We start from the raw sequence: 27,183 nt of genomic DNA, 5'->3' as shown, positions 1-27,183 counted from the left end.
CATAACCTTTTCTTGGTGGATAAGACATTTTACTCTTCTCCCAACCGGCCTAAGCATAAGGGTTATCCACATCATGCTCCACTGTTTATTAGGGCTGAATGATTTGGGGAAAAAATCTAACTGTGATTTTTTTTTACCCAATATTGATATTGCTATTAGTACAGGATTATTTCTTAAATTCCTCATCTCATGTATTTTCAAACAAAAACAAACAATAATAATTAATTCTAAATTATAGCCAACATATTATTAGATTAAACTAGGGCTGAACAATTTTGAAAAAATATGTAATTGCGATGATTTTGACTCATTTTGCAAATTTGATATGAACTGTTGAATTAAGGGGAATGATAAATTTATATAATTCATATATTTAACAAGAAAACATACAAAAATGAAGAAAATGTTGTTTTTTGTACACTATTCCAAAAATATGCCGCTTGAATGATTGCATGATATGCAATGCATAATGCCTCTGCTGCAAAAAAGTTTTAAACTGGCATTTTGACACAAATTTCAGGTTTAAAAAAATATTGCACCTTCTGCGATTTGAAAATTGCAGCAGGCCATATTGCTATTTTATCTAATTTGTGATTAATTGCCCAGCCCTACTGTTTACGCACCACAGCAGAGTTTGCCTGTCAAGCTGACTTAGTATTAGCTGTGCATATGTGCAACCTCATTGTGTCTCGTTTGAGGGAATTTTTAGCATATTTTCTTGATATTAAGGGTTTTAACCATGGGGGTGTCATGATGGTGGTTAGGATAGCAAGTCATGAGATATGTGAGCAGCTGTATGTTGTAAAAGGTTGTAAAGACCTGCTTGTGAGGAGATGACTATTGCATGTGGGGTTCTAAGAGTAAGTAAGTGGCAGAAGACAGATGTATGCTGGGGGACGACCGTTTGTGGAATGTTGTCCATGGGTATAAAAGTTGGAGTCTTGTGAATGACGGCAGAGAACGCTTGGGACCTTCTCTCCATACTGCAGTGTGCGAATAAAGGACAAGACTTGATTCATACACTGTGTTATTCATTTTTTGGAGAACTAATTTGCAATATTTCAAGACTGCTATAACACTTGTTGCCCTAATTAGCTCATCACTTATGTCACGGACATAACCTGGAAATTTTTGGAAAATTACCGCCCTTCCCAAACCTTTCTATGAGAGCTTTCCCAGAGTAATGTAAAACATCAGTCTATTCTGGCTTTTCCATGACATGGTGTGGCTCGGCTCTCCTTAGTTTGGCAGAGCCCAACTGAGAACTCCAGCCGTGCGCAGCTATAGGACTGTAGTATGAGCACATAAATCTCAAGTTTTTTCTTGTGTAATAAATGTTTAAGTTGTAAAGTTAAGTAAATGCTGACAGACCACCAATGTAATAGAGTTGGACAGTGTGTCAGTAGCAGAAGGGCTAAATCCACCTGGCAAATTGCACCTTGCGAACTGCTTTGACATAGTGCGGCGCACTAGAAGTTGGGGCTATCTCCCTTAGGCCCTGCTCATGAGCAGAGCCATTTGAACGCAGCTTGACTCGGCCAAACTGGTGATGGAAAAGCAAATCAGCATGGCTTGGTTCGGCTTGGCGCAGACAAAAGCCGTGGTGGAAAAGCCCCATATCAGGTCAGGTTACCAATTTATGAACAAAGTTTTTCCTACATGACCCCACAACTTTTGTCTAAGAAAAGCTAAGCCCTCACCTGGAAAACTTAAACATCAATTTTGAATTGTTTACACTGACAAAATCCCAACAGAATAGGTCTACATACTTAATAGGTCCTCACCAAAAGACCTATGTAGAAACTATCCATTAATACAGCAGCATTCAAGGACCAAAAGTTTACAAAGCTGTAAATTTATAAGAAGAAGTCTTTTCAAAAGACATTCATTTCTGAGAACCAAAACCTGGAATTTTTGAGACAATCAAGTCAAAAATAGTGGATTGCGTGGAGGCCAGACCAGGTAAAGCCCTTTTCCTGCAATTGTGAAGCTAATCACATTATACTTCTTACTGGGAGTCGGCAATAAGGAAGTACTTGTGTTTTAGCCCAGAATCATCACATTACTGTTATCATCTGGATTGAGGAGAGTAGGGATACACGATAATTATCGGTACTGATAAATTATCGGCCGATATTGCATATATTTTACATATTTTTATTATCCCGATAATAAAATACTAACCCATAAAAGCCACCAATAATAAAGGCATTTGTTTTCTTCCTCACGAGACCACACATTCCGAAACAGTAGGTGGCGCCGCAGTACACAATCCTCTGTTAAGCACCAGAGAAGAAGAGGAAGCAGCCCCTGTGCTAAAATGCTAACAACACGGTGGCGTTATTCAGTATTTACGGTGACGATAACACGACCATGCGTGTAGAATTTGCCCTGCAAAGCTCCCAAAGAGTAGAAAGAAGTCCTTCACGGATCTTTTAAGTCACTTAAGAGTCATCATCCTAACGACGTTAAAACAAAGGGGCAGCAGCCACTAGCCTCAGCTGCGGTCATTAGGACCTAGACAACGGCTAATACCAGGTAGAGCGCTAATCGTAAGCAGGGGCAAGCAGAAAGTTTGCCAGAGCCAAAAGACGCAACGTTATAATAAAATCAGTCTGACAGTCTCCTAATCCACTGCTACTTTCATAGACACATACCTGCCTGCTCTGTTTGACGTGGTTTCATTCCCTCTGATTGACGTTAGGAACAGAAGTTTAGCCACAGATCATGGTGGACTTTACATTCTTAACTTGTTTCTTATATGACTTATGTCAGTGCATATCTTTAATATTTAAGTAAAACATCAGCTTTCTTTAATTCTGACCTTAAGCAGCAAAAACAAAAAAACAAACAAACAAAAAACAGACCCCCAAACATCTCCATTTGTTAAGCACAGCCTGTTATCATTTGGTTTTATGTTATGTTATGTGTATGTTGTACTTGGTACACAAAAGTTCAACTAGAAAAAAATAACTATAATAACAGTAACATAACACTAGTGATATTAGTTAAAATTAGTTATAAATATCTTTGCTCACTACATATTAACCCCTTCTTACCCCCAGATGTGCATAAACACATCCAAAAAAGTTCAAAGGCACGCACATCCCATAAAGTTGAGTGCTGGGTGCTGAACCAAAAAGTATATCAAGCAAAACAGGTAAATAAGTCCGCACACCAGAAGCTGCTCCAAAGGCTTATTTAATGATTTCACCGACATTACCATGTCACATGACTTGTCAGGTGATTCAAACTATACATATATGGAGGTGCATCCCCTGTGTTTATTTGTCTGATGAAGCGCCTGGGCCCGAAATGTCACATGTGGTGATAATCTTCATTAAGCAAGCCTTTGGAGCAGCTTCTGGTGTGCGGACTTATTTACCTGTTTTGCTTCATAAACACATCCAATAAACTTCTTTTTTTAAATCAACAATTGAAAAAAATATATCGGTTATGATCGGTTATCGACCATCAGGAGTAGGAAATTATCGGTTATCGGTATCGGTAAAAAAAAAAAAAAAAAAAATACTTATGCATCACTAGAAGAGAGACATTTCTGTAAACTATAGTTATCAAACCGCACCTGCAGTTTGGTTTGCCGTGAGTTTTACACTTTGAAAACATTTGTGATTTTAAAATGTAAATTTTATAGGATGTAATTTAAAAATGTACAACTTTTTAAATGTGGAAATTTCATTTTCTTCCTTGTAAATATACATCTTCATAACCAATATTTTTTCCCCCTAAAAACTGTGACCTTTTTCTCAAAAATCTGGGGCCATATGCCGTACATTTTTCTAATCATGATTTAAAAAAAAATATATGTATGTACATCTAATTTTGATGACTTCAGACCCCCCCCTCCAGGGGAACCTAGTTAAAATTCTGAGGATATATGTACATGTACACATTCTGAAACAGTAGGTTGCATTATAAAAATAGTTGGTTTGCAAATCTGCCAAAAAGAAGAAGACAGTCATGCCAACCACTTGTGTCTACATTTTGCAGACCTCCATCCTGCTGCTATGTATGTTTTCATTATTTTAGAGACATCAAAGTTCTTCCTACTTCCACATCTACCCACAGATCAGAGGATGAATTGGACCTGTGCTGCACAGATGATGACTGTTTTCAAAGATAGGCAACATTAGAGTTGACTTTGTACCCCACACTCAAGCTTGGTTGTGTTCACATCTTTTGTATTCTACCGGTTCAAGTAGACTCTGGATTGGTGCCCAAGTCCAGAACACTTGTGTCCAAAGTGACCAAATAAAACTGTACTATATGGTCAGATGCACTTGTACCCAGATCCTGGTCCCTAATGTGAAACCACCCCAAAGAATGAGGGGGTGTATCCGAGTTTGTCCGTGCAAGTCCTTACCTTCTGGGTTTTGATTGGTCCAGCTCGAGGTTGTTTCTGTCTCTGTTCTTTGGGAGCAGGTAGTTTGTTTTCAGAGCCGCTCTCTAGCAGCGCTGGAACACCATCGCTGTCGGTGCTGCCCGCAGACGACGGCGCTCCAAACTGAATACTGTCGATGGCCAGATCCACAGCAGCGCCCTCTGATCCAGGCTTCACACCCTTGACAACAACAACAACAACTGGTTATTTTCATCTTTTTAAAAAGATGAAGAATATTTGATGATGTGATTGGCAAAGGCTGAGAAATTGTGTGACACCATGCCCAAACAAATGGTTTGGTTTCAATTTGGTTTCACAAATACTGCGCCTACAACTCAGGTTGTTTTAAAATACTGACACTATAATGACCATAACTTTCAGGATCTTATCTTTTCTGCGCTCATCAGTCTGTATTTTTTGCACCATGTTATAATCATAACCGTGCCCTCCTTGGTGAGAATTTCTGTTTCCAAAATAGTACCTTTCACATCACCTTCTTATGTTCTCGTGCTATTTTAGTCTTAAGTATTTCTATATCTTTTATATCATCAATATGCCTGATCAAGTTCCCCTAACTTCCTCAGCTCTGGATAAAAATCTCTCTGCTAGTCACATCACCTGTTTCCTGTCCCAGCACATTCTCACTGGCAACTTAAACAGTGGGCACAAGTTTTCCTCCAGTTAATGTTAAACTAAATAAGGCCTTGACAACACAGAAACAAAGACTATATTTTTCAATTTCGCTTTGAAAACGTTTTCTGTAAACACGGGATTGGTTTCGGGAAATGTCCGAGTAAGCACAGAACCACCAAAACGCTGTAGTATATATGCCAAGCCTGTAAGTGGCGCTGTAACACTGCCTCACCAAAAAGAGAGGAAGATTACGGAGCATGCAAAGCTTTCTGTGCCATACGCAGACACTAAAACAAGAACATCTAAGAACAGCTGGTGTATGCTGTTCTCTATGACCATGTTGTTGGCGGTGGTGGTAAAGGAGCATCGGATTTTGCTGATAAAGCCATAAACTCAGTAGCTTCTGCAGCACGAACACAACCCTGTAATCCGCCGTTGTTGCTTTGGTTCAACCCGTGCATAAGACTTAAGTGGGCTACGCAACGTCTGACGTAATCATTTCAAGAAAGATGAGGTTGGCAGTCCGCACAGAGACGAAACAGTGGGCATTTACAGATTTGTTCACTCTGGGACCCCATTACAAAAGTAGCGTTTACAGCCTTCCTAAACGCCATTTCCGTGTGGATAAATGGGATATGACAAAAAACTTCCACGTATCCTCCTGAATTTGTCTCTCTGTAGATGGGGCCTAAATGTGTGCTTCTCAACTGGTGGGTCGGGTACCAAAAGTGGGTCTCGAAGCTTTTTCTAGTGGGTCATGAATGTATCCCAGGGAAGAAAAATGTGACCAACCACTATCAATCAACATTTCTACCTATTTACCTCCATTTTGTTGGGAAATAAAGTTGGTTTACCCAAGATAACAGGGAAATCCTTCGAGAAATTACCAAACTTCCATGCTGTCTCAGGAAAATGGATTAAAAATAAGATGTGTGCATGCAAATCCCTCTGTAATGATATGCTTTTCTAATGTGGTTGTTTTGGCCCGTCCCTATCTTCAATAGATTTTTCAATATAAGGTCTTCGCACACTAGGTCCGTCATTTTCGGATGTGTTTTTTTTGGATCCGAAATCTGAAAAAGCGCACTCAGACCTAACACACCGGATCCGATGCGTTTTTATTTGTCTTCACTGCGAAAATTCGGAGAATGTGGCAAATAGTTTCGTACTGCGAGCCTGTGTCGTCACTCCTTTAAAATCCCACTGGATCCATCCTGGCAGAGAGCTTCTTTCAGCACCCATTCATGCGTTATAGCGTTGAGCCATGTTGGAGAAATAGAGAGAGCAACTTTATAATTCTGCCTCTGTTATGAGCTGTGAGTAGGTTACAATGTATGCCTTTATCTGTTATATTTCCATAGCTATATCCACCTAATACACCGGAAAACTATGTGTATTAGCGAGAGTTCGGGAGTGGGAGAGAGGGAGGAGTTGGACGGGGGTGAGTGAGCCAGAGAGAATAAAGCAACGGGCGCTGATCTGAATCATGAATCACCATCTATCTGTTATATTTCAATGGTTTATAGCCACAGAATAAATGAGCAAACTTTGGTGTTTAAAGTGAGGTTAGTGCAAGAGAGAAAGAGAGAGAGAGAGAGAAGGAAAAAGAGGTGTCTGGCAGGGGTGAGTAAGTGAGTAGGAAGCAACGGGCACTGTTTTGAATCATCACTCACCCATTTAAATGACTTGGACCGATGCAAAATTTCGGATAAAATCGAACCTGTTCCGAATAAAAATATGACTGACGAAAATTTTGGCGTCAGTCTGCAAACTTCATTAGAACAACATGAGCTTGATTTTCTTTTTTAAGGTGCGAAAAATTCGGCCGAAATAATCAGACCCAGTGTGCAAAGGCCTTTAGAGTCCAAACCTCTACATTGTTTGGAGTGTTCTTATGTCTTCATGATGTAATGGTAGCCAAGAATACTGATTAATCAGTGACTACTGATCAGCCGACATTCATGAAATCAAAAAAGACGGGTTTTTTTTTTTGGGCTGTGATTTCTCTTAAGGAGGTGGTGGGTCCTGATGCCTGACAGTTGAGAACCACTGGCCTAAATTACCTTATTGAATGCCTGGGACTTCAACTGTTGTATCAATATTATCTAACTTTTACAAGCATCATTTCTACATTTAAAATTCTGGTTTTGTAGCAAACACTGGGTTAACAGGTCAATAATCAATCATACATCAAATATTGACCAAAGCAGGGTTTTTATTATGGTTGCTCATCACGATCATTTAGCTCAATCATGACAATGCTGAGATGAACGTACCTCAGAGGAGACGGTGCCGGTGAAGGAGGTAAGGGGTTTGTTCCAGGCGCTCACTGACGGAGGCTGAGGAGGGCTGATGGGACCGACTGGAACAGAAACAACACATTGATTTGTATCATTAGCAGTGCTTCCCAGACATATGTTACACCTGAGCAGCTCTCCCAGGTAAAATGATGCCTGCCCAAATTAACTGATGGCCATTTCAGCATTTTCATATTCAGACGGTCTTGAGAATACTGTTTTACCACTGTATGTACAACAGCATTTGAATCTACTTTGCTCTGCATCTCAGCTCGGGAGAAGATATGAAAGACCAATAACACTCATTTCCCCAGTATTGGCCTTGTGGAACGTTCACAAAATAGTCCATTCATCTCCCCCAAGTTTCACGCTCACAGAACAGGAAAACCCTGCAAAACTTTTTAGACCTAAAGTTATTTTTTACCATTGCCCCATTATGTCACAAAAGCAAATGTTTTGGAAATGACTGATAAAGGAAACGATATCAGGCTGCAGCAGAATGAGCGACAGATGTCTGGATCATCCGTGAAGCAGCTTGCTTCCTCTTCCCCTAATTTGCATGAACACAAACGTACGTCTGATCAGTTGTGAGTAAAAAGCTGAGGTGAGGTTGACAACTTAGGATTTCTCTCACAGATGGCGAGCCAGCCGCTACGTAGCCCATTCTGGTGAAGTTACCGACATCACCGCCCTCCATGATCAATAAACTCATCCATGATCTCACTTTTCTCCACAAACTTGTCAGATGCATTCTGGATCCAGAAATTACATTAACGAGGCTTGTCCTCAAGTTGATAATGTTTGAAACACATCTCATATGGTAAAAAAATATACACGTACATTAAACAGTGCTGCTGTAATAGGTTAAAGATCACACAGACAGGTAAAAAGAGAGCAGGAGGAGATACTGTGCACAAACTGAGGTGGAAGTGTGAGAAGATAATAGACCTCAAGGTTATCAGACACAACTAAAACTACTAAAGGAACTGAGCTGTGAATGTTCACTAATAATCTAATGTAATGTTAAACAGAGGTGATGAAGCTCATTTCTTCGAGGAGTGTTCCTGCACTACCTACACACTAAACGTGACACTGATATGTACAATAAGACAAAATCTAATCGTTGATGCTACCAAAAACACAAGTTAGAAACTTTTATTTGAGGTTAGTTTTGGTGAATGTTGAAAGAATGCTACATCATTTTTCTCACTTATTCCTTATGAACCTGATTAGATTAGACAAATATATCTATGAAAATTTTGGAATAATTCAAATAATTGAGTTTTATGTCAAATATGGGTAACCTGACACGGCAGATGGATTTTTTTCACACATCAATCCTGAAAACCACTCACAGACAGCGCATGGGAAAGGGCAGATCCTTTGGAAAAAACCTTGGAGGGTGACTGGATGAACGTTCTGTCTGTCACATCTTTACGGGCCAATCAGAGCAACAAAACACTTGACGTAGCTGCTAACGAGCTGCGCCCCTACTGAAGGAATAAACTCCATATAGAACTGCATAACGTGAACTATGGTGACTACACATGTCAACACACGACTTTTGTTGTTTTTGAAAAGAAAACAGCTCACTGCTGTTCTCTGTTCTGCTTTTGACGAAGAAATGTCATCAAGTTCTGATAAAACTGGCGCTTTAGCAGCATCAATGCTCATGTCTTCCACCATATCTGCACTGACCTCTTGTTGCTGCTTGCTTACATCACGATTCCGCCGTGCCCGAAAGTACCGCCCCTCTACGCTAATTGGTCCTGCCGCCGGGCCCAAACAGTTCAGAAGGGAGCTTTGCAAGACGGATTTGCCAGTGAGAAACATGGAAACGGGCGAATCCATCCGCTTTGCAAGGTTAAAGTATAGGTAGATACTTAAACAAAAGTGAATTTCTGTGCCTGTGCCAGCGGGGCATTAAAAAATAGCCATGGTATAGCTTTATTACTGTCATGAAGATGTTACTGTGTAAAAAGTGCCTGTTTACAAAAAAAATTCCTTGAGAACATGTGTCTGTTTTCACAAGCAGGACCACTGTGTGTATGTTTGTGAGATTGTATGTGGGTGTGTGTGTGTGGGTATGTGTGTGAGAAGATGCTTTAAAGGTGATGACAGAATTTCTGTTAATGTTGTTGGGCCAACTTGGCAAACAACAGACGCGTGCATACATACTTACAAACTTGTACGCCACGGCCTGGCACAGCGGTATAGTCTTCTTAAAGGCAAACTGTTAAACGTGCACTGCTGGCTGTACTGTGATCCATGAAAACGTGAGTTTAAAGTACTTTAATTGTTCTTTCTGAGTGTAGATCAGTGATAAAAATGATGTTTATTAATAACCACACGTGCTGCATCCTGCAGCAGCAGCAACGCCAGGCACAATTAAAACCATTGAGGAGTTTTAAAAACATTCAATTTAATTTTTACTGTTTTCTATGTTAAATACAGGAAGTTAATTGGTGCTATTTCATTGAAATTTTAACCCTCGGTCCCTTGTAATTTTTATCTACATCTGTCCTTGTTTGTCCTGAAAACGGACATGCAGAAAGGTGTTAATAAAATAATCATTTTTTCAACAATTTTTTTACTTTCATTTCTTCAAATCTCTTCAACAACTTCAACCCTGACCACTAAAAAAAAAAAATCGTTATCTATTTTAAAGCACACTGTACATTACTTAACATTCCCAGATCCTAGATAATAGGTTAGTACGTCTCACTTTAGCTCTGTGAGGAGGTGAGGGAAGAGAGAGGTGTGCTCTTTTGCACACGTCTGTGCAGAGAGGAAGAGGAGAACGTCATTTGCACCTGTCATGATAAAACTGTTTACTTCATTGATAAACATGAAGTCTGTGAGCACACAAACAACAGATCATTATGTATTATTATAATATTCAACTTTATGATTTAAACGTACTTAAAAAAACTAATAAAATAGAACAAAGTAGTTTTAACAAAAAAAAATTCAAAATTGTCAAATGACATTTGCAAGTTCTAGTGGGACAACATTTAAAAGACTCTTAAAAAATAAGTAATTCAAAAATTAAGTGTGGAGTAGAGGACAGAATTGTTAGTAAAAACTATAATTTATCAGAGACGGGTAAGATTTTACTAATCTATTGTATGAATTTGTTCAAAGTGGATTTTAGCATTGCAATTATAACAGTATTTTTAGTGCCACTGATGGTTATTATTTTTCCTCCTAAGAGTATAGATTCCAGCACCATTTAGGTGCTGTACTGTTTTAAAAGTACTGATTTAGCACTGGCATCAGAAAAAACCCAAATGATACCCTGCCCTAAGGATTATCAGTTTGGGTTTGTTTATGTCTGCTAAGACTCACTAACATAGATTTGCCCCACTATTCTAAATGTATTTCTAACCTTTGGATTAAAATGTTAAGTTTGAGTCTTATTTAGGTAATTTCTAACCTCTATAGCTTCAGTCTAGTTTTGGAGGATGAAATCTCAACGACATTTTAGTCCAGTTTAAAATGTTAGGATTAACGGGTCACATTCATGATATAAAGGAGAATTGTTGTCCACTCACGTTTTTTGACGTCAGGCAGCACAGCAGCTCCTGCAACCTTGTTCTCCCACAGCTCAGTACCCAGAGTGCTGTGCGCTGGAGTGGGGGCAGGGGGCAGGCTCTTTGAGGGGAAGTCCACAGTGGCAGGGATGGAGGGCAGTGGCACAGCTCCTTCCAGAGTCTGGGGAGACGCAGAGGGCTGGGAGGGAGGAAGGTGAGGATGCTGGGGAGCAGAGATGGGGGGCTGCTGCTGGGCCTGGGGGGTGGAGGTGACAGGAGGCTGGGGCTGGGAGGCCGTCTGTTGTTGTTGTTGTTGTTGTTGTTGTTGTTGCTGTTGTTGTGACGATTGCTTTTTGGCAAATCTTGGGGGCAGCTTTCCCCCTCCTCCTCTGCTCTTCTCACCACAGCCTTTTTTACCCCAGTTCTGCAGGAGAAAGCGACAGGGATGGGTCATGATTTTAAATATTCAAATGGTCAACTGTTAAAAATAATGTTTATACAATTTCAATCCCTTGACCTGAGAACTTTTATTGAAGTTCCCATCCCTACAAAGCAACTCTTACCCCATCAGTCTGGTTTATATTTCTGTGTTAAATCTACAACGTGATTGTCAAAGCCACCAGGAGTACTACATACATCAGTGCTGCAGCATCAGTCTAACAGTAATTTTAAAGTCAAGCTGTGCAGTATAACTGTAACTCGTTCCATCCCAGAGACGTGTCATATGACCTGGAGAAGGTTTGCTCCGTCTGCAGCCATTTATTTCACAGGAGATACACACAGACAATACTCAAGAGATTACCCAGAGGCCAATCACAGCGCTTGTAACATTTTAAGGGGGGCACATCAGCTACATGTGGTTGCCTTCGCAGAGAGTTCAGGGCTTCACAGCCCTACTGCTTAGTTTTAGTGCAAAAGCATAAATCAGGCTTCAGGTTATACTCTTAAATATGTAGAACACATTTCCTCCTCTTACCTGAGTGGTCTGCTCCTCCTTTTTCCTCTTCTCTTCGTCCTGAAGGCGTTTCTGCTGCTTGCGTGAGACGACCTCGGTAAAGCCGTCATCGTTGGTGCTAGACTGCATGTCCTCGGTGGTGGTCACCTCTGGGTGGTCGTCAATGATAACGACACCTACAGACACAGGTTAAACAGACATTAAAGCTCTATCCCCAGGTTCTTTAGTCCTTAAAAGAGTTTACAGGTGTGTTCACATACTGGCATAGTTATTGAGATCAAACTGGGAGAGAGCGTTCTCTTTGGGCTTCTTGGCGGCCTGTTTGGCGTCATCTTTGCGACGAGCAGGCTGATCCTTAGCAGACCTCTGAGCTGCCCCTCCTGCTGCTGATTGTGTTGACTCAGAATTTTGCTGAGCTGTAGGACTGATCAAGATACAGAGACATAAAGTCATTATGTACAAGACAAATTCTTAGGTTATATAAATCATATAATTTCACAGGACCAGTGCCAATATGTCTGAATTTCAAGCAGAAACCTTGAACTTTTTTATCCTCTGACTAAAGCACAAGATGACAAAGAAACAATAGTGTTAATAAAAAGGTGAAATAAGAAAATAAAATGAACGAATGTCACTGTTTGCCATTTAAATAAACCATGTTCAGGTGGAGAACTGCTGCGTTTCCATCACATGGTCTGGTTCAGGAGGGGTACTGTCTGGTGGGGTACCTGACTGAGTGGTCTTCCCAGGCCAAGATGTTAAATGCCCAAAAGTTGGAAAATCTGCTTGAGGCTCTGCTCTCACTGTAGGTGTATAGACAGTCCTATGACCAAAACGTCAAAAATCAATCAAACCAGTCAACAGCAGCTGGTCAGGCTGTGGTCGGCTGCAGTGTCCCCCTGTGCACCTCACGACAAACAATCAAGCTGATTATCAGTCCAACTTCCAAGTGAGTCTTGTGACTCAAAACTTGTGCCTGAATCAGTGGAAAATCCTTCAGTGTACACTCAGCTTTAGATGAACCCAGAGAGTGCAGTTACACAGGTAACGGCAAAGGAGTCAAAATACTGAGACCATAACCCTTAGAGAGTGTTGAGGCCATTTTCTGGATTTGTTGGTATTTTTACCTCTGCCAAGGAGATTATGTGATCGGGTGGGTTTGTTCGTTTGTTTGTTCATTTGTTAGCAACATAACTCAAAAATTCATGGACGGATTTTCATGAAATTTTCAGGAAATGTCAGAAATGGCATAAGGAAGAACTGATTAGATTTTGGGAGTGATCCGGATCACCGTCTGGATCCAGGAATTTTTCAAAGGATTCTGCATTATAGAGAGATAGGGCTAATGGCAGAGGTCTGCACTGTTACCACTTTATACCAGGAGATGGTGGACATGAGTAACTTATTCAAAGTTTTGGAATTTATAGAGTTTGAAAGACACACGCCTGGTCGAAGAGACGAGTCGGAGCGTAACAAAGAGAAAGATAGTGAATTGTAGCGAGAATACTCACAATGCTGGGAGGAATAGAAGAATATTCACCCTCTGCCATGACTTCCACACGTAGTAAAGCCAATGCTTTGCCTCAGCGTGTCTCCACCCCACCGGGGAGGGGGTAATCATCAAATTGGATTTTGGGAGTGATCCGGATCACTGTCTGGATCCAGGAATGTTTTTATAGGATTCTTCACTATTGGGAGATAGGGCTGATGGTGGAGGTTTGCGCTCTCGGAGTGCTTTTCTGGTTTATTATTGTTTTGACTGTGTTAACGCTAACAACATACATTTTGGTGGCCAAGTTTCTTTTAACTAGAATTTTGAAAATTTTAATATCAGAACCTGTAATGAGTCATTAATCTCTGTAGACTTTCATTTACTCAGGCTGTTGGTGACCAAAAATGCTTCACTGAAACCCATTCTAACCACAGTTTTTGATCCTCCAGTCATAGCAGTAAAAAAACATGAATTTTATCTTACTAGACCTTCATTCTGGAATCACTGCTTTACATTTACAGTTTTTCCTGTTCATCACCAAGTATCACCCTTTTTCCATATTTGGCATGAGGGAAATGCCATGCTTTTTCCTAGTTAGTTTATGGGGATACCATTATAACTATTTTTTGAAATCTTACAATAGAAAAAAAAGCATAAAAATCAAAGCTGTTGCTGATTAATAAAATATTCAAGGCTGTGATAATCCCCTTCAAAAAAAATCCAATTCACACGTTGCTTGTATACAAAATATTTCATTTTGTGTTTTCACATTCCAAACATCAGTGTTTTTAGCTTCAACTTGCATTTAAAGGATTAAATTAATTAAAATTAATCTTTTGATATTTATGATCAGGTCTGACCTTGATTCAAAATCATGGTGGGAAAGTGGGAAATATTTTACACCATTTATGTGTGGGATCCATTTTTTGCCACTACTTCCTGAGTCTTGAAATGTATTTAAAAAACAAAAAATTTTTTAATTAAAAAAATCCATTAAAAAATCAAAGCTGTTGCTCATTATTAGCATATGCAAGGCTGTTAAAAGTCCCCTTTATACCACATTCCACATTATTATGCAAACAATGTTTTTCTCTGATTTTCTAAATATCAATGCCAATTACAGTGACTAAATATCAATGCAAATGACATTTGACTAATTCAAATGTTTTTGAACAAACTTCATCATGATAACTTTTATTTTTTTAAAAATAAAAACCTCAAAATGCACTTTTCCACATGTTCCACATTATTAAGCAGGCCACAGGTTTCAGCAATATGGGAAAGAAAAAGGATCTCTCTGCTGCAGAAAAGTGTCAAATAATGTAAAGTCTTGGACAAGGAATGAAAACATTCGATATTTCAGGAAAAATTAAGAGTGATCATCGTACTGTGAAGAAATTTGTGGCTGATTCAGAGCACAGACGGGTTTGTGCAGATAAAGGCATAATGAGGAAGGTTTCTGACGGACAAATACATCATATTAAGAGAGCAGATGCTAAAATGCCATTACAAAGCAGCAAACAGGTATTTGAAGCTGCTGGTGCCTCTGGAGTCCCACCAACCTCAAGGTGTAGGATCCTCCAGAGGCTTGCAGTCGTGTATAAACCTACTATTCAGCCCCCCCTAACCAATGCTCACAAGCAGAAATGGTTGCAGTGGGCCCAGAAATGCATGAAGACTCATTTTCAAACAGTCTTGTTGACTGATGAGTACCGTGCAACCCTGGATGGTCCAGATGGAGGAGTAGTGGATAGTTGGTGGATGGCCACCATGTCCCAATGAGGCCGGGACATCAACAAGGAGGGGGCGGAGTCATGTTTGGGCCGGAATCATGAGGAGAGAGCTGATAGGCCCCTTTAGGGTCCCTGAAGGTGTGAAAATGACCTCGACAAAGTATCTAGAGTTTCTGACTGACCACTTTCTTCTATGGTACAACAAGAGAACCGTGCCTTCTGTAGCAAAATTTTCTTCATGCATGACAATGCTCCATCTCATGCTGCAAAGAATCGCTCTGTGTCATTGGCTGCTATGGGCATAAAAGGAGAGAAACTCATGGTGTGGCCCCCCATCCTCCCCTGACCTTTAACCCTACTGAGAACCTTTGGAGCATCCTCAAGCTAAAGATCTATGAGGGTGGGAGGCAGTTCACATCAGAACAGCAGCTCTGGGAGGATATTCTGACATCCTGCGAAGAAATTCAAGCAGAAACTCTCCAAAAACTCACAAGTTCAATGGATGCAAGAATAGTGAAGGTGATATCAGAGAAGGGCTCCTATGTTAACATGGAACTTGTCCTGTTCAGATGTTTTTGATTGTAATAGCTTTGATTTCAGTAAATATGACCCCCTGATGCTGCAATTTCTACAAATGACCATTTTCAGTTCTTTACAACCTATAAAATGTTTTAAAAAGCTGTTGTGCTTAATAATGTGGAACAGTGCATTTTGAGGTTTTTATTTTTTTTTTTAATTTTTTGTCATTATGAAGTTTGTTCGAAAACATCTGAATTATGCTCTAACAGCTGATGACTTGAAAAATATAGTAGTAAAACTAGTACTTAAAAATACTAGTAAAACTAGTATTTAAAGGGCTAAAGTCCTCAAAATGCATTAGTTAATGATATTTGTATTTTAGAAGTTGTATGAAACAATGAACGTAAAATATCTTTCTTGTTATATGTGCTGCCCTTTTTGGTCACAAACACCTGAGCATAAAACAATTCATTCACACCATCTGAGGGTACAACAGCATATTCATGGTCCTTTAGAGCTAAAACATTACTCGAGTAATGCCAGCCTCAAATGCTCAAACCCATGGAAACTAGTCTAGAACTTTATGAAAAGTCCTGTAAGGTAGAAATATTAGGGATGGGACCGATCCGATCCAATATCGGTATCGTAACATGGACGTAATTAATAGATCGGATATCTGACTGACATGCCGATCCAAGAGACTGATCTAAATCCATCCTACAGACCATGAACGTACCGCAGTCCAACACGAGACCGTCTGTGTGTAACTGAGCTAGTATTAGCCAAGGATGTTCTTAGTGGTATAATTACCCAGTCGATTAAACATAAATCTATATTTAGAAGTCTAGTCTAAAGATAAGAGAACACAAAGAAGAGTGGGTGTGACGTTAGCCTGATATACTCTCTACAGCGTGGCTGGCATTGAAAGCTAGCACCGCCCACCGTCGTTCCTCTTTGCAGATCAATATTGTACTTTGATATTTGGCCTCTTTTCACTTCAGGTGAGTAGTCATACATGAGCTTAACCCTCGACAGCCCACACACATTTACAACTGGAAAACTGTCGCACCGCAGTCTTCCTACAATACGCTAACAGCTTAGCCACCGCCGAGCTTCTCATTTACCCCTTTCCCACTGGCCGAAAAAACAGTTTAAACACGCAAACAGTCGGCTCCTGTCGGCAGTGGGAAAGGCTCTAATCAGCATTCAGACCCGTGTCAATTGACCCTGCACACAGGTTGACCTGGACACAGGTTTTTATCGGCTCTATCTTTTAACGTGCCTATGTTTATATTAATACAAGTAATACGTTTCTATTACTTGCCTGTTGTGATCTCATGGATCCTCTTTATTGTTGGTGTTGTTGCACAGAAACTTTATTCTGTCTGTGCTGCGCTTTACTGGATAATCCATGAGAAACTGAAGGCTGTAGGAGCTGAATATGTCAGAAAAACATTAATTATTCTCAGTGGATATCTTTGTTATAGAAAGACTGAGCTAGAAAAGCATTTTGGTTCTATATGTGCTATGAAATTTCATTGCTGTGCTGCAAGGGGCCTATATAGCCTTTCAAAACGAAATTTATATTTCCCTTTTCACATTTCACTGCTTGCTGCCTTCATAAACCCACTCTCTATGACTTAACAGGCTGAATTGCTGGCGACTCCATCAGATGTCTTCATTCTAGCTGCAACGCTGAGTTCAGACTGATGCAACTCATTCTTGAACCGTCTTGCATAGCAAATCTTTGGTCTAAACTGGGCTTTATAACTACGTTTCGGTGCGCTGATGATGATGATGTCTCCAACGTGATAACATCAGCTTGACGCACCTGAGGAAAAGTCACACCCACGCAGCTCGTCTGCTGGCGATCAGACCCGAGTCTGCTAGCAATGGGAAAGGAGTCACTCGCCGATTGTTAGCGGGTTTACACACATTTCAAAACCCCGCTTTTACCTGCTAATTTTAGTGGGAAAGCAGTATCTGCTTACATCCAGTGATGGGTCAGAGAGGAAGGCTGCGGCCATTAACTGAAGCTACAGCGGTCTCTAGTGGCGGGAGGTTCATTAAAGAGCATTATAGACAGGGATTTCAAGCACGTGTTTATAAAAAATGATAGGTAATCAGTTTAACTGACTGTTAAAGTAGTAATCTAACCTACTTGAGTTATGCTATTTAGGGTAAGCATTGTTGTATATATATACATATATATATACACATATACATATATATATACATATACATATATATATATATATATATACACATATATATATATATATATACACATATGTACATATGTATATATATACATATATACACATATATATATACATACATATATACATATATATATACATATATACATATATACACACACATACATACATACATATATATATACATACACACATATATACATACATACAAATATATATATATACATACACACATACATACAAATATATATATATACATACACACATACATACAAATATATATATATATACATACATACACACATACATACAAATATATATATATATATACATAAATATATATACATACATACACACATACATACAAATATATATATATATATATATATACATACACATATACATACAAATATATATATATATATATATATACATACACATATACATACAAATATATATATCGGAATCAGAACATATTTATCAGAATCAGATCAGAACTGAAAAAAAGTGGATCGATGCATCCCTAAAAAATATTAGGCCATTATTCAAAATTGTGTTGAGAGCAGAAAAGACATTGTTTTGCTCATTAAGAGCTGTTTAACGGTTAAACTAGGATGGGTTCATGGTATGGATGAATGATTTGGGAAAATCTTATTATGATCTTTTGTCCCTCAAAATTGCGATTGCAAATTGATATGCAATTTTGGTTAAGGTTCTCATCTTTAATATCAAATTGCAATTATTTTGACTCATTGATCATGCAATATGAATTGTTGCACTTATAAGGAAATGATCATTTACAGATGTTTTTTGACAAGCATTTCTGGCCAAAGAAAGACTGCACCTTCTGCAATTTGAAAACTGCAGTTTTCCCTATAATTACATCTAAATTTCCTTTTAATCACCCAGCCTTAAGCCCAAGGTCAGCTCATGCAGGCCACACACTCCACAATAATCATGCCAATTGTTTGCCTAAATCCCCCCTTCTAACCAAAGTCAGCAAAGGCCTGAATATCGGATGGTTTTTAAGATTATCTCTTCAGATTATCCTGTTGTCTGCGGTGTCTAAGTCTTAACTTTATCACTCTCAAAACTGATACTCAGACTTGAGGTCATAAATGTCAAACATATTCATGATTATGACCAGAAATCCTGTTGTATAGGGTGAGCACTGAGGACAGCAGAGTGGACACAAGCAGAATTGAAACATGAATGGAGCAACAGCCGATCAGGAAGCAGGCTGACTGAAGGAGGAACTAAATAAAAACAAAGCCATAGTAACAATAGTGAACAGGAAGCATAAAGTTAGATGGATTTCAGAAATGGACAGCCAACTTGGTTATTTCTTTACATCTTAACAAGTGTTAAGCAACGTGTACTGTAAAAAAATACCACAGACAAACTGTGAAGTGAGGGACTATAGTTGAAGCTGCAATGGAATTAGCATGTAGCTAACAGCCTGTGAACTCTAAAGATATGTCTGATCGTGCATGATTTGGTGGGTTGAGAGTAGGGGTGGGCGATACGGAAAAAAAATCATATCACAATTTTTTTTTACGGCCAGATGACGATCTTGATTTCATCACAATTTTTTTTCATTAAATTTCTAAGACAAATTTGCAAGTTAGTGACCAGAAAAAGCAACCATTTCTCTGATTCTCTGATTTTTCTCTATTTCTTCTGCACCATCCTGTTGGCCAATGCATTATACGTATATGTGTATATATATATATATATATATATATATATATATATATATATATATATATATATATATATATGGAGAGGTCTTATCCCACATTTAGGGATGGGTGTTTGGAAGAAACCTGCCAACTCGAGCATCATTAATGTTAACGATCAATTAACTGATTAATCGTTATGTATGTATGAAAACACACATACATGGGCATATGTATAACAGCGTTTCCGCTAGACTTTTTTGTCCTCAGTCAAAATGACCGGCAGTCCTCAAGAATTCCGGCCGTTAAGAACAACTGTCAGACATTTGCTTTAATATTATTTCACTGCAAAAACGCATAAATCTGATATTCTGTGGTACACTGATACATACAAGTCTGCGCTAAACGGGAGAGAGGGCACCTTTTTGTTTCCAGACCTGACTCAAAACTGAGACAGTAGAAACCAGGATGACAGTAAACCTGAGTAATTATTACCCTGTTACTACAAACTGGTAGACACGTACACATGATTAAAACCCTAGAAATGACTGCACACAGACTTTCTCTTATTTTTCTCTGTGCAAGTGGTTTCAAAATGAAAGCTGCAAGCTTTTCCTTACACACGCAGTCAGTCACACAACACACGCCCACATTGAACTCATAAACAACAACAGTTAGCTTCACATAACCACCGTTAGCCTGTTAGCACATTGGCTGCCAATGCCATCATAACTCAGCATCCTACAACAGCCAAATACCATCCTCCAATGACAACAAAGCATCCAAACACAGAAAAAGGTGCTCTGTTAACTGGACACTGCGTTAGAACTCCACATTTCAAATGAAAAATGAGTCTTACCGTCAGCTGCCAATATCAGTCCTCATGATGATATAGTTAACTGTAACCTCTGCTAAAGCTGGAAATCCAACCATCCTGGTTTATTTGGACTAGTCCCGAAAAGACAAAAGCTCCACAGCAGATCCGGTCCAGTCCTCCTTTCATTAACAGCTTATCCAAGACTACTCCTGCTAATTATCCAAGACATCCCGAGCCTTAACAGCTAGCTACGTATGAGGAGGAGAGACAGAGCCGTCTTATCAGCTCCAGCGGTCCATGCCGTTCTGCACAATGTGATTCTGTGTTGACTACAGTCCAACTTTATCTGAGGTCATAGGTAGTTTATCGAAGTCCACTAATCTGCTCGGCGTAGGCCTCTCTCTCTCTCTGCTGCTGCTGCTGCATCAGTGTTTACAACACTCAGCTATACAGTTTCCTTTGTTTCAGCGTCTTCATTACTCGCAGTGATGACACAAAATCCCTCCATACCGCTGATGACATCAAGCCTTTGGTTAACCAGAAAAACCTCACTTAGATCAAAATTCTGCTTTCCGAGAATGTTATGGTCAAACTTTTCCAGCACAGTCCCAGCAGTACTGCACTTACTTAGAGAGAAGGCTTGGGTTTTACGTCATTGTGCATACATAATTAGCCATGTGCTTGCCATCTGAGGAGATAAACAACCCCAGCACCGCAGGACAGTAGATGTAGTAAGATTAGGCAACTTTTAGTTTATATTAATGCATTCTCGCAACATATCTTCTAGGTTACACAAAATATAATCTGCAAGCATTCAGTATTTACTTATCTGGTCATTTGCATGTTTTCTGCCAGATATTTTGACCGGTTATATTTTTATCTGCCAGACTTCCGCCCTTTTTACCGGCAAATGCCGGCTAACGGAAACTCAGATATATATAACATTACCATACATAACAAAAACTGGTAACTAATGACTGTTTCTCAATGATTCTCTAAACTGAAACAGTCCCACACCACACTTTGCTTCACTCTCTTCATTCTGCGTTTCAGCAAATTAAGATAATGCATTGCGCTGCTCGAATACTTCTTCTGTTTGCCCTCTCCCTCTCTCCTTAAGTTAAATCACCCCTGATGGGTAAAATATCTCATTGCTTTTGTTAAACCCCACTCACAATATCATGACGGTAGATATTGTTGTGCAGTGCAGTGTAAGACGTGTTTAGTCTCTTTATTAAATGCCAACATCAGATCTATTCTGTCTTCTGGAACCAATTTCTAAATTTTCTGCACCACTTTAGAATTATTATGTGTGCCTTCGTCTGTGTTTTAAAATCTACTTTACTGTTTATTAAGCACATTTTGAAACTTTGATTTGCATTTTAAAGTATATGGTATATGGTCAGCTGAAGCTTTAAACAAGCAGCCTGTTCATACAGTATGCAATTTAACATCACATTTACTTCAGCCTTGATTACAGACTGCCATATAAAGAAAATATAAATATGACACACATTTGAAGAATTTTTGAGACATGTGGTTATGCAGTTAAGTAGTGACTGTACATTATTTTAATGCAATTTTGATTTTTATTTAAAAAAGGTCGTGTATACTTTGATTTACTGCTCTGAATAAGGCATGTAAATCAATGATTTTACTGTTTAAAACATTTTCTAATAATGATCCATGTCTGGACCTCGCGGACATCACCGCCTCCCTCCGTAAAAAGACGCTGATGTTATAACGTTTCACCCGTGACTGCGTTACCCTGAAGTTTACTTGCCAGGTGGAAAGGCTTGTAAATAACTCAGAAAATAATAATTGGAAGCAAAATAATGTCGGCTGTAACAGTTACAACAGTGGGCTATCTGCCTCAGACACACTTTACTCTGCTGACCGTGATATGCTTCATCTCTCTCCTCTGTTGGAACCTCCGCAGACTAGAGGATGCTGTCTTTAGAGCTCATCAAAAAAACGCTGGCAAGCTTTGTGCAGATTGTGCAAATAAATAAATTTTTTTTTTGCACACTGATGGTTTAGAAAACCAAGACGAAGCTTCGTATAAGAGTTAGAAACTGTCATGAGAACTAACTCTTAAGTTTCACTTACACTTTTAGCCTGAGTCTCCGCTGCATTGGGGAGCAGAAGGGGAGGGGAGGGAGCAAAGAGCGAGAAGTAGAAGAGCTAATCCTACGATAAAACAGATTAAGCAGATCACCAGTACAGTCTATTTCTTCACGATCTGAGATTGTCTTATCGCGCACCCCTATTTGAGAGTTGAGACCTGGCAAGGAATCTGGTAGCAGATGAACACAGTCTGTTAGTGTGTGGTGTACTGAGTTGATCCTTTCACGAATACAAATGTGAGGATGAGAAAATTTGATTTTTCAGCTCTATCAATAGATGTGGCAAAAGGACTCATGACCGTTTAAACTTTAAAACCCAAGCTAAGACTGCTGCTGTTGCAGATGGATTTATCTTTATGTCAACAGAAAAGGACCAACAGTAGTGTTAGCAAAGACTCGGATCCATTAAGAGTATTGATAAGGTATCAGTAACTAAATTTTAATGATCCACATCCCTACTTAGAACACGAAAAAACTAAATCTACAGTTAACTGTAGACTCTTTTAGCAGCAAGTCTACTAAACAAGTTTATGCTGTCTGAATAAATCTGTCAACTGTTCACTGAGTCAGCCTCATTTTGAGCATGTTAGTGAAAGCGGACAATAAAAGTCTAAAAACTTAAGACAAGGACCCGATTGTTCACACTCACCCTTTGCGGCCAGCTTTGGTCCCTCCCCTCCTCTCTCCTTTGCCCCCTGTGTAACTCCGGCCCGGTTTGGCTCCACTGTTTCCTCTCCGGTTCTGTCTCTCTGTCGGCCTCTGGCTGGAGAAACTCCTCTTGGCTGCAGGAGCTCCTTCACGTTTGGGGGCCACTCCTCCGTCAGGGGGACTTTTGTTTGGGGTAAGAGATCCCTGTGGAGGGGCAGGTGGGGCAGCTGAGGCAGCGGCTGCTTCCTTATCAGCCTCCTGTGCTCCTTTCCTCTCCTCACGCTCCCTCCTCTCGTTGAAGTCGCTGCTCTCCGATGCTGTCTCCCACTCCTCATTGGCCTGGTCTGAAGAGTTCTGATTGGACAGGTCGGGGGACTTGGTGCCAACGGCTGTAATGGGGGGGCTGCTGGACTCAGGGAGGGGGGCTTCTGTGGGGGAGGGGAGGTCTGGGGCAGGGGCAGAGGCTGCTAACTCTGCAGGCACAGTGAGAGGTGTCCCTGGAGCTCTGGACAGGGTTGGGGACAGGGACACTTGGGTGGGGGCAGAGCTTGGGAGAGCAGCAGCAGGCACTGGGAGCAGAGGGACTGGGGGGCTGGGTGCCGTCTCACCACTCGCTAACACTGCAGCCTCCCGCTCCTTCAGCCGTCTGAAGCGAGGGGGTTTATCCTGCCTCGGGGGCCGTGCTGGTCTAGATCTACGGGGTCTTTCTCTACTACTCTGAGGGGCCCCGTCCCCAAATTTCTTCCCGTCAGGTTTTGGGGGCCGTCGGTCAGTGGGGTGATTGTCATATCTGGGTGTGGACTCGGCATCTTCAGGTCTGAATGTCTCCATTGGTTTGGAGGGCCACTGGGAGGAGGAGTCTCTTGGAGCCCGTCTGAGCGGGGCTGAACGGGGGCCACCGCGCTCCCTGGCTCCTCCTCTCCTGCTGTACAGACCTCCTCGCCCTCGCCTCGATGGCTCTCCTTTAGGGAGAAAGCCAGGCTTTGGCCTGCTGTCGTCGTCCCCTCTCAGGGCCCCTTTTTCCCCCAGATGAGGGGCCCCAAAGCCTGGTTTATGGGGCCCTGAGCCAGCATCCCCTGGAAGCTCTCTCCTAAGAGGACGGCTGGGTTTGGTGCTGGGCTCCCGGTCAGAGGGCCCCGTATCACTGGCAGACTCCCGGCCCCCTTCGCTCTCAGAGTCGGTGTCTGAGCCCCGCCTCCGTCGACGTTTAGGAATGACCTCAAAGTCAGAGCTTTCACTGCGCGTCTCGCTCTCCTCTCTATTTCTAAATGCTGCAGCACCCCCGGCAGATGGGAGATCAGAGCGAGATCTAGGCTCCCTGTATGGGTACTCTGCCCGGCTTCGACCCCGACTCCCTCTGCCTCGGCCACTGTACGTCCCCCTGTAGCTCCGGCCCCTTGAGTAATATTCCCCTCGACCACGCCCTTTGAAGCTTGAGTCTCCAGGCCACTCTCGGTCCCTGTCCTTGTCCATGTCTTTGTCCCGCTCTCTCTCCCGGTCCCGCTCTCTCTCTCTATCGTCCCGGCGGTAGCCTCGCGGTGGCAGGTTGGACTCCTTCCTGGAGGGCAGTTTAGGCTCTGGATGTTTGTCATTGCTGGGTAGTTTGTCAGTTTTCTCCTCTTGAGACGAGGAGGTGGGAGCTCCAGATGAGGGCTGAGAGTCCCGCACTCTCTCTCCCTCTAGTGCCTCTGCAGCATCTCTTTTGCTCTCGCTCTGAGGTCTGGAGGCGTCTGACACGGCGGCAGCGGCAGAGGGCGCTTTTGACTGCTCCTTCTTGGACCGCTCTCCTCTCTCCCCCCTTTCGTGGCGTTTCTCCCTCTCCTCTCTTTGCTCCCTCTCTTCCTTCATGTCCCTCAGGACTGGTTTCTTTATGGGTCCAGATCTTCGGACAGGCCTCTCCCCTCCAGGTCCTTCTCTGCGTCCAGCCCCTGATCGGCCCCCCCAGCGTAGCTCAGCTTTCTGCTTGCTGGGTGCTGGCAGAGGCAACTTCTCTTGTTTGTGTAATCCATCGGCAGGAGGTGTAGCCCTGCTGCTGCTCACAGCAGGCTGGGGGTAGAGTTCAGTCTGAGGCTTATCATCGGACCGCTCTGAGTCCTGGAGCTCCAGTGTTTTTGTTCCCAAAGGGAGAGCCTCAAAGCGGGGCTCGTCCAGCTTCAGGGAGTGGCTTGAGCCCTGAGAGACACTCCTCTGGAGCATTGCCTGTCCCAGAGCTTCCACCTCCTCCCCGCTGGGGAGGCCAGGCTCCTCAGGGTCAAAGGCTGAGCTGACAGGGGCCCTGTCCATAGGCCCTGTTGCACTTTCTGGGCCCTGGGTGAAGGCTGATAGGGAGTCTGAAGAGTCCTGGAAGAAGTTATTTTTATGTGAGTCCAAAGCACTGTGGTCCTGGGTGTACATAGGAGGGAGACCTCTGTCCAGATCCAGACCAGTGTCCATCCTGGAGACAAACACATTAGGCATTAGGGGAAATTGTAAAGATAACAGAAGCTGTTAGATAAATCTTGTCCCTCCATTTCAAAAATCATTCTTAAAATCTAATCATTACACACTGAAATATAAGAAGCTGCATGACTTCAATAGTAGTAGACTACTTCTCATCCTCTACCAAGTGTCACCAACAACATGAACAAAACATCTGCCATCAAAAAGTTCTAAGTACTCTCCAGATTTCTTTCCCCTGAAATCATTTTGTGGTCTTTTTTTCTTATATGATATTATACAATTATATATGTTTGACTAGTAGCACACTTCTGGTTCATGCTGGTGAGTGTGTGCCTGGGCTCTGCCTTCTATAGAGTCTGTGTGCGTTTGACCAAGAATGTCGCATTCATTAGTGACGACACCTCCAGTTTTGGGGGAAAAGAAAGCACTCTATAACAGAGTTTGTTCACAAAGTTAATCTCTGCAATATACAGTGGGCTGGTTCGTAACTGACATTAGCTTTCTTATTGATATTACATGCAGCAAACATTGATGGATATGTATCAATAAGGACATGGTAAGATGAACAGTGAAAAATTGAGAGCAGCGTTTGAATGAAAGGAAGGAACATCATCACTTTACAAGCCAAAAATCTGCCTGAATATACAGTTTGCACAAATTAAACACTGTGTGGCTTGCACAGGTATTAAACACATTTATTTCACTCTATGATTGCATGCGCATACAGAGGGGGAGCAGTCAGCAGTGATTCAGCGATGCGGCAGCTAGCTTCTTTACTAGCTGCCTCACAAACAAGTTGAGGAAAACAGAAACTAGGGGTGCACAACAGTTATTTATACTGATAATTATCGGCCAACATTGCAAATACTTTACAGAATTGTATCATTCCGATACTAAAATATGTCCGATAAAATCCACTGATAATATAGGTCTTTTTTGACCCCATCATGAGACTACACCTTCTAAAGTAGGAAGGTAGGTGGCGTGGCACTAAGTGGCCCATCAGTATGTCCCAGAGAAGAACAGGCCTCTGCTGCTCAGAAACCAACTGCAGCAAACACGCAGGACTAATCTTCACTTGACTAATACTGTGGGAGTCTTTGTCTTTCAGTGTTTCATAGGAGGATAACAAGGCTGTTTGTAAAACATGCACCACAACAATCCCACAGGTCGTAAAAAGTGAGTTTTCACACATCAGTTCCTCTAAGTCAACTGACTCATCATCCTTATGACGAACTACAAATAGAATATGAAGCGGCAATAGCTGCAAGCATTAGGACAAACCAAAAGCTAATGCTGACAGAGGGCCAATCAAGCAGTCATTTTAAACTATGGGGAAGCTCAGGCAGGAAGGCAGTGGCCATTTACTAAAGCCACAGCGGCCTCTAGTGGTGGGAGGTTCATAATAGTTTAAAAGAGCATTACAGACCAGGATTTCAAACCCCTGTTAAAAAAAAAAAAAAAAAAAGTTAATTATTTTAACAGACTCTTAAATCTTGTGGTGTCTTATTAGATAAATTAACTGAACTATTTAGCTACGCCAACCCTAGTGTGAATATGCTTCAAAAGCGATAACAGGACTCCTGTTAATGATGTCAGGCCAATTTGGCAAACATCAAACGCGCACATGCATACCGGTGGATAAAAACTCGTGCACCATCGCCTGGCCCAGGACTGCATAGCACTGCAGT

General features: G+C 41.2%; 1 protein-coding gene across 4 annotated transcripts in view; it reads right to left on the bottom strand.

Annotated features, from left to right (window-relative positions):
• The window catches only part of prrc2c (proline-rich coiled-coil 2C), a 98,555-nt gene that overhangs the window by 25,637 nt on the left and 45,735 nt on the right, over nucleotides 1–27,183 (bottom strand). For all 4 annotated transcript variants that reach the window (XM_041791354.1, XM_041791355.1, XM_041791356.1 and 1 more), the window contains exons 15-20: nucleotides 23,055–25,487; nucleotides 12,081–12,244; nucleotides 11,842–11,996; nucleotides 10,887–11,289; nucleotides 7,312–7,397; nucleotides 4,385–4,582 (exon numbers count right to left, since the gene is read on the bottom strand). In XM_041791354.1, the coding sequence (XP_041647288.1) occupies nucleotides 4,385–4,582; nucleotides 7,312–7,397; nucleotides 10,887–11,289; nucleotides 11,842–11,996; nucleotides 12,081–12,244; nucleotides 23,055–25,487 (3,439 nt within the window). The remainder of the gene's footprint in view (nucleotides 1–4,384; nucleotides 4,583–7,311; nucleotides 7,398–10,886; nucleotides 11,290–11,841; nucleotides 11,997–12,080; nucleotides 12,245–23,054; nucleotides 25,488–27,183) is intronic.

This window comes from Cheilinus undulatus, linkage group 7 (genome assembly GCF_018320785.1).
Source record: "Cheilinus undulatus linkage group 7, ASM1832078v1, whole genome shotgun sequence".
Classification (NCBI taxonomy): domain Eukaryota; kingdom Metazoa; phylum Chordata; class Actinopteri; order Labriformes; family Labridae; genus Cheilinus; species Cheilinus undulatus.
This window is presented reverse-complemented; position numbering and strand designations above follow the sequence as displayed.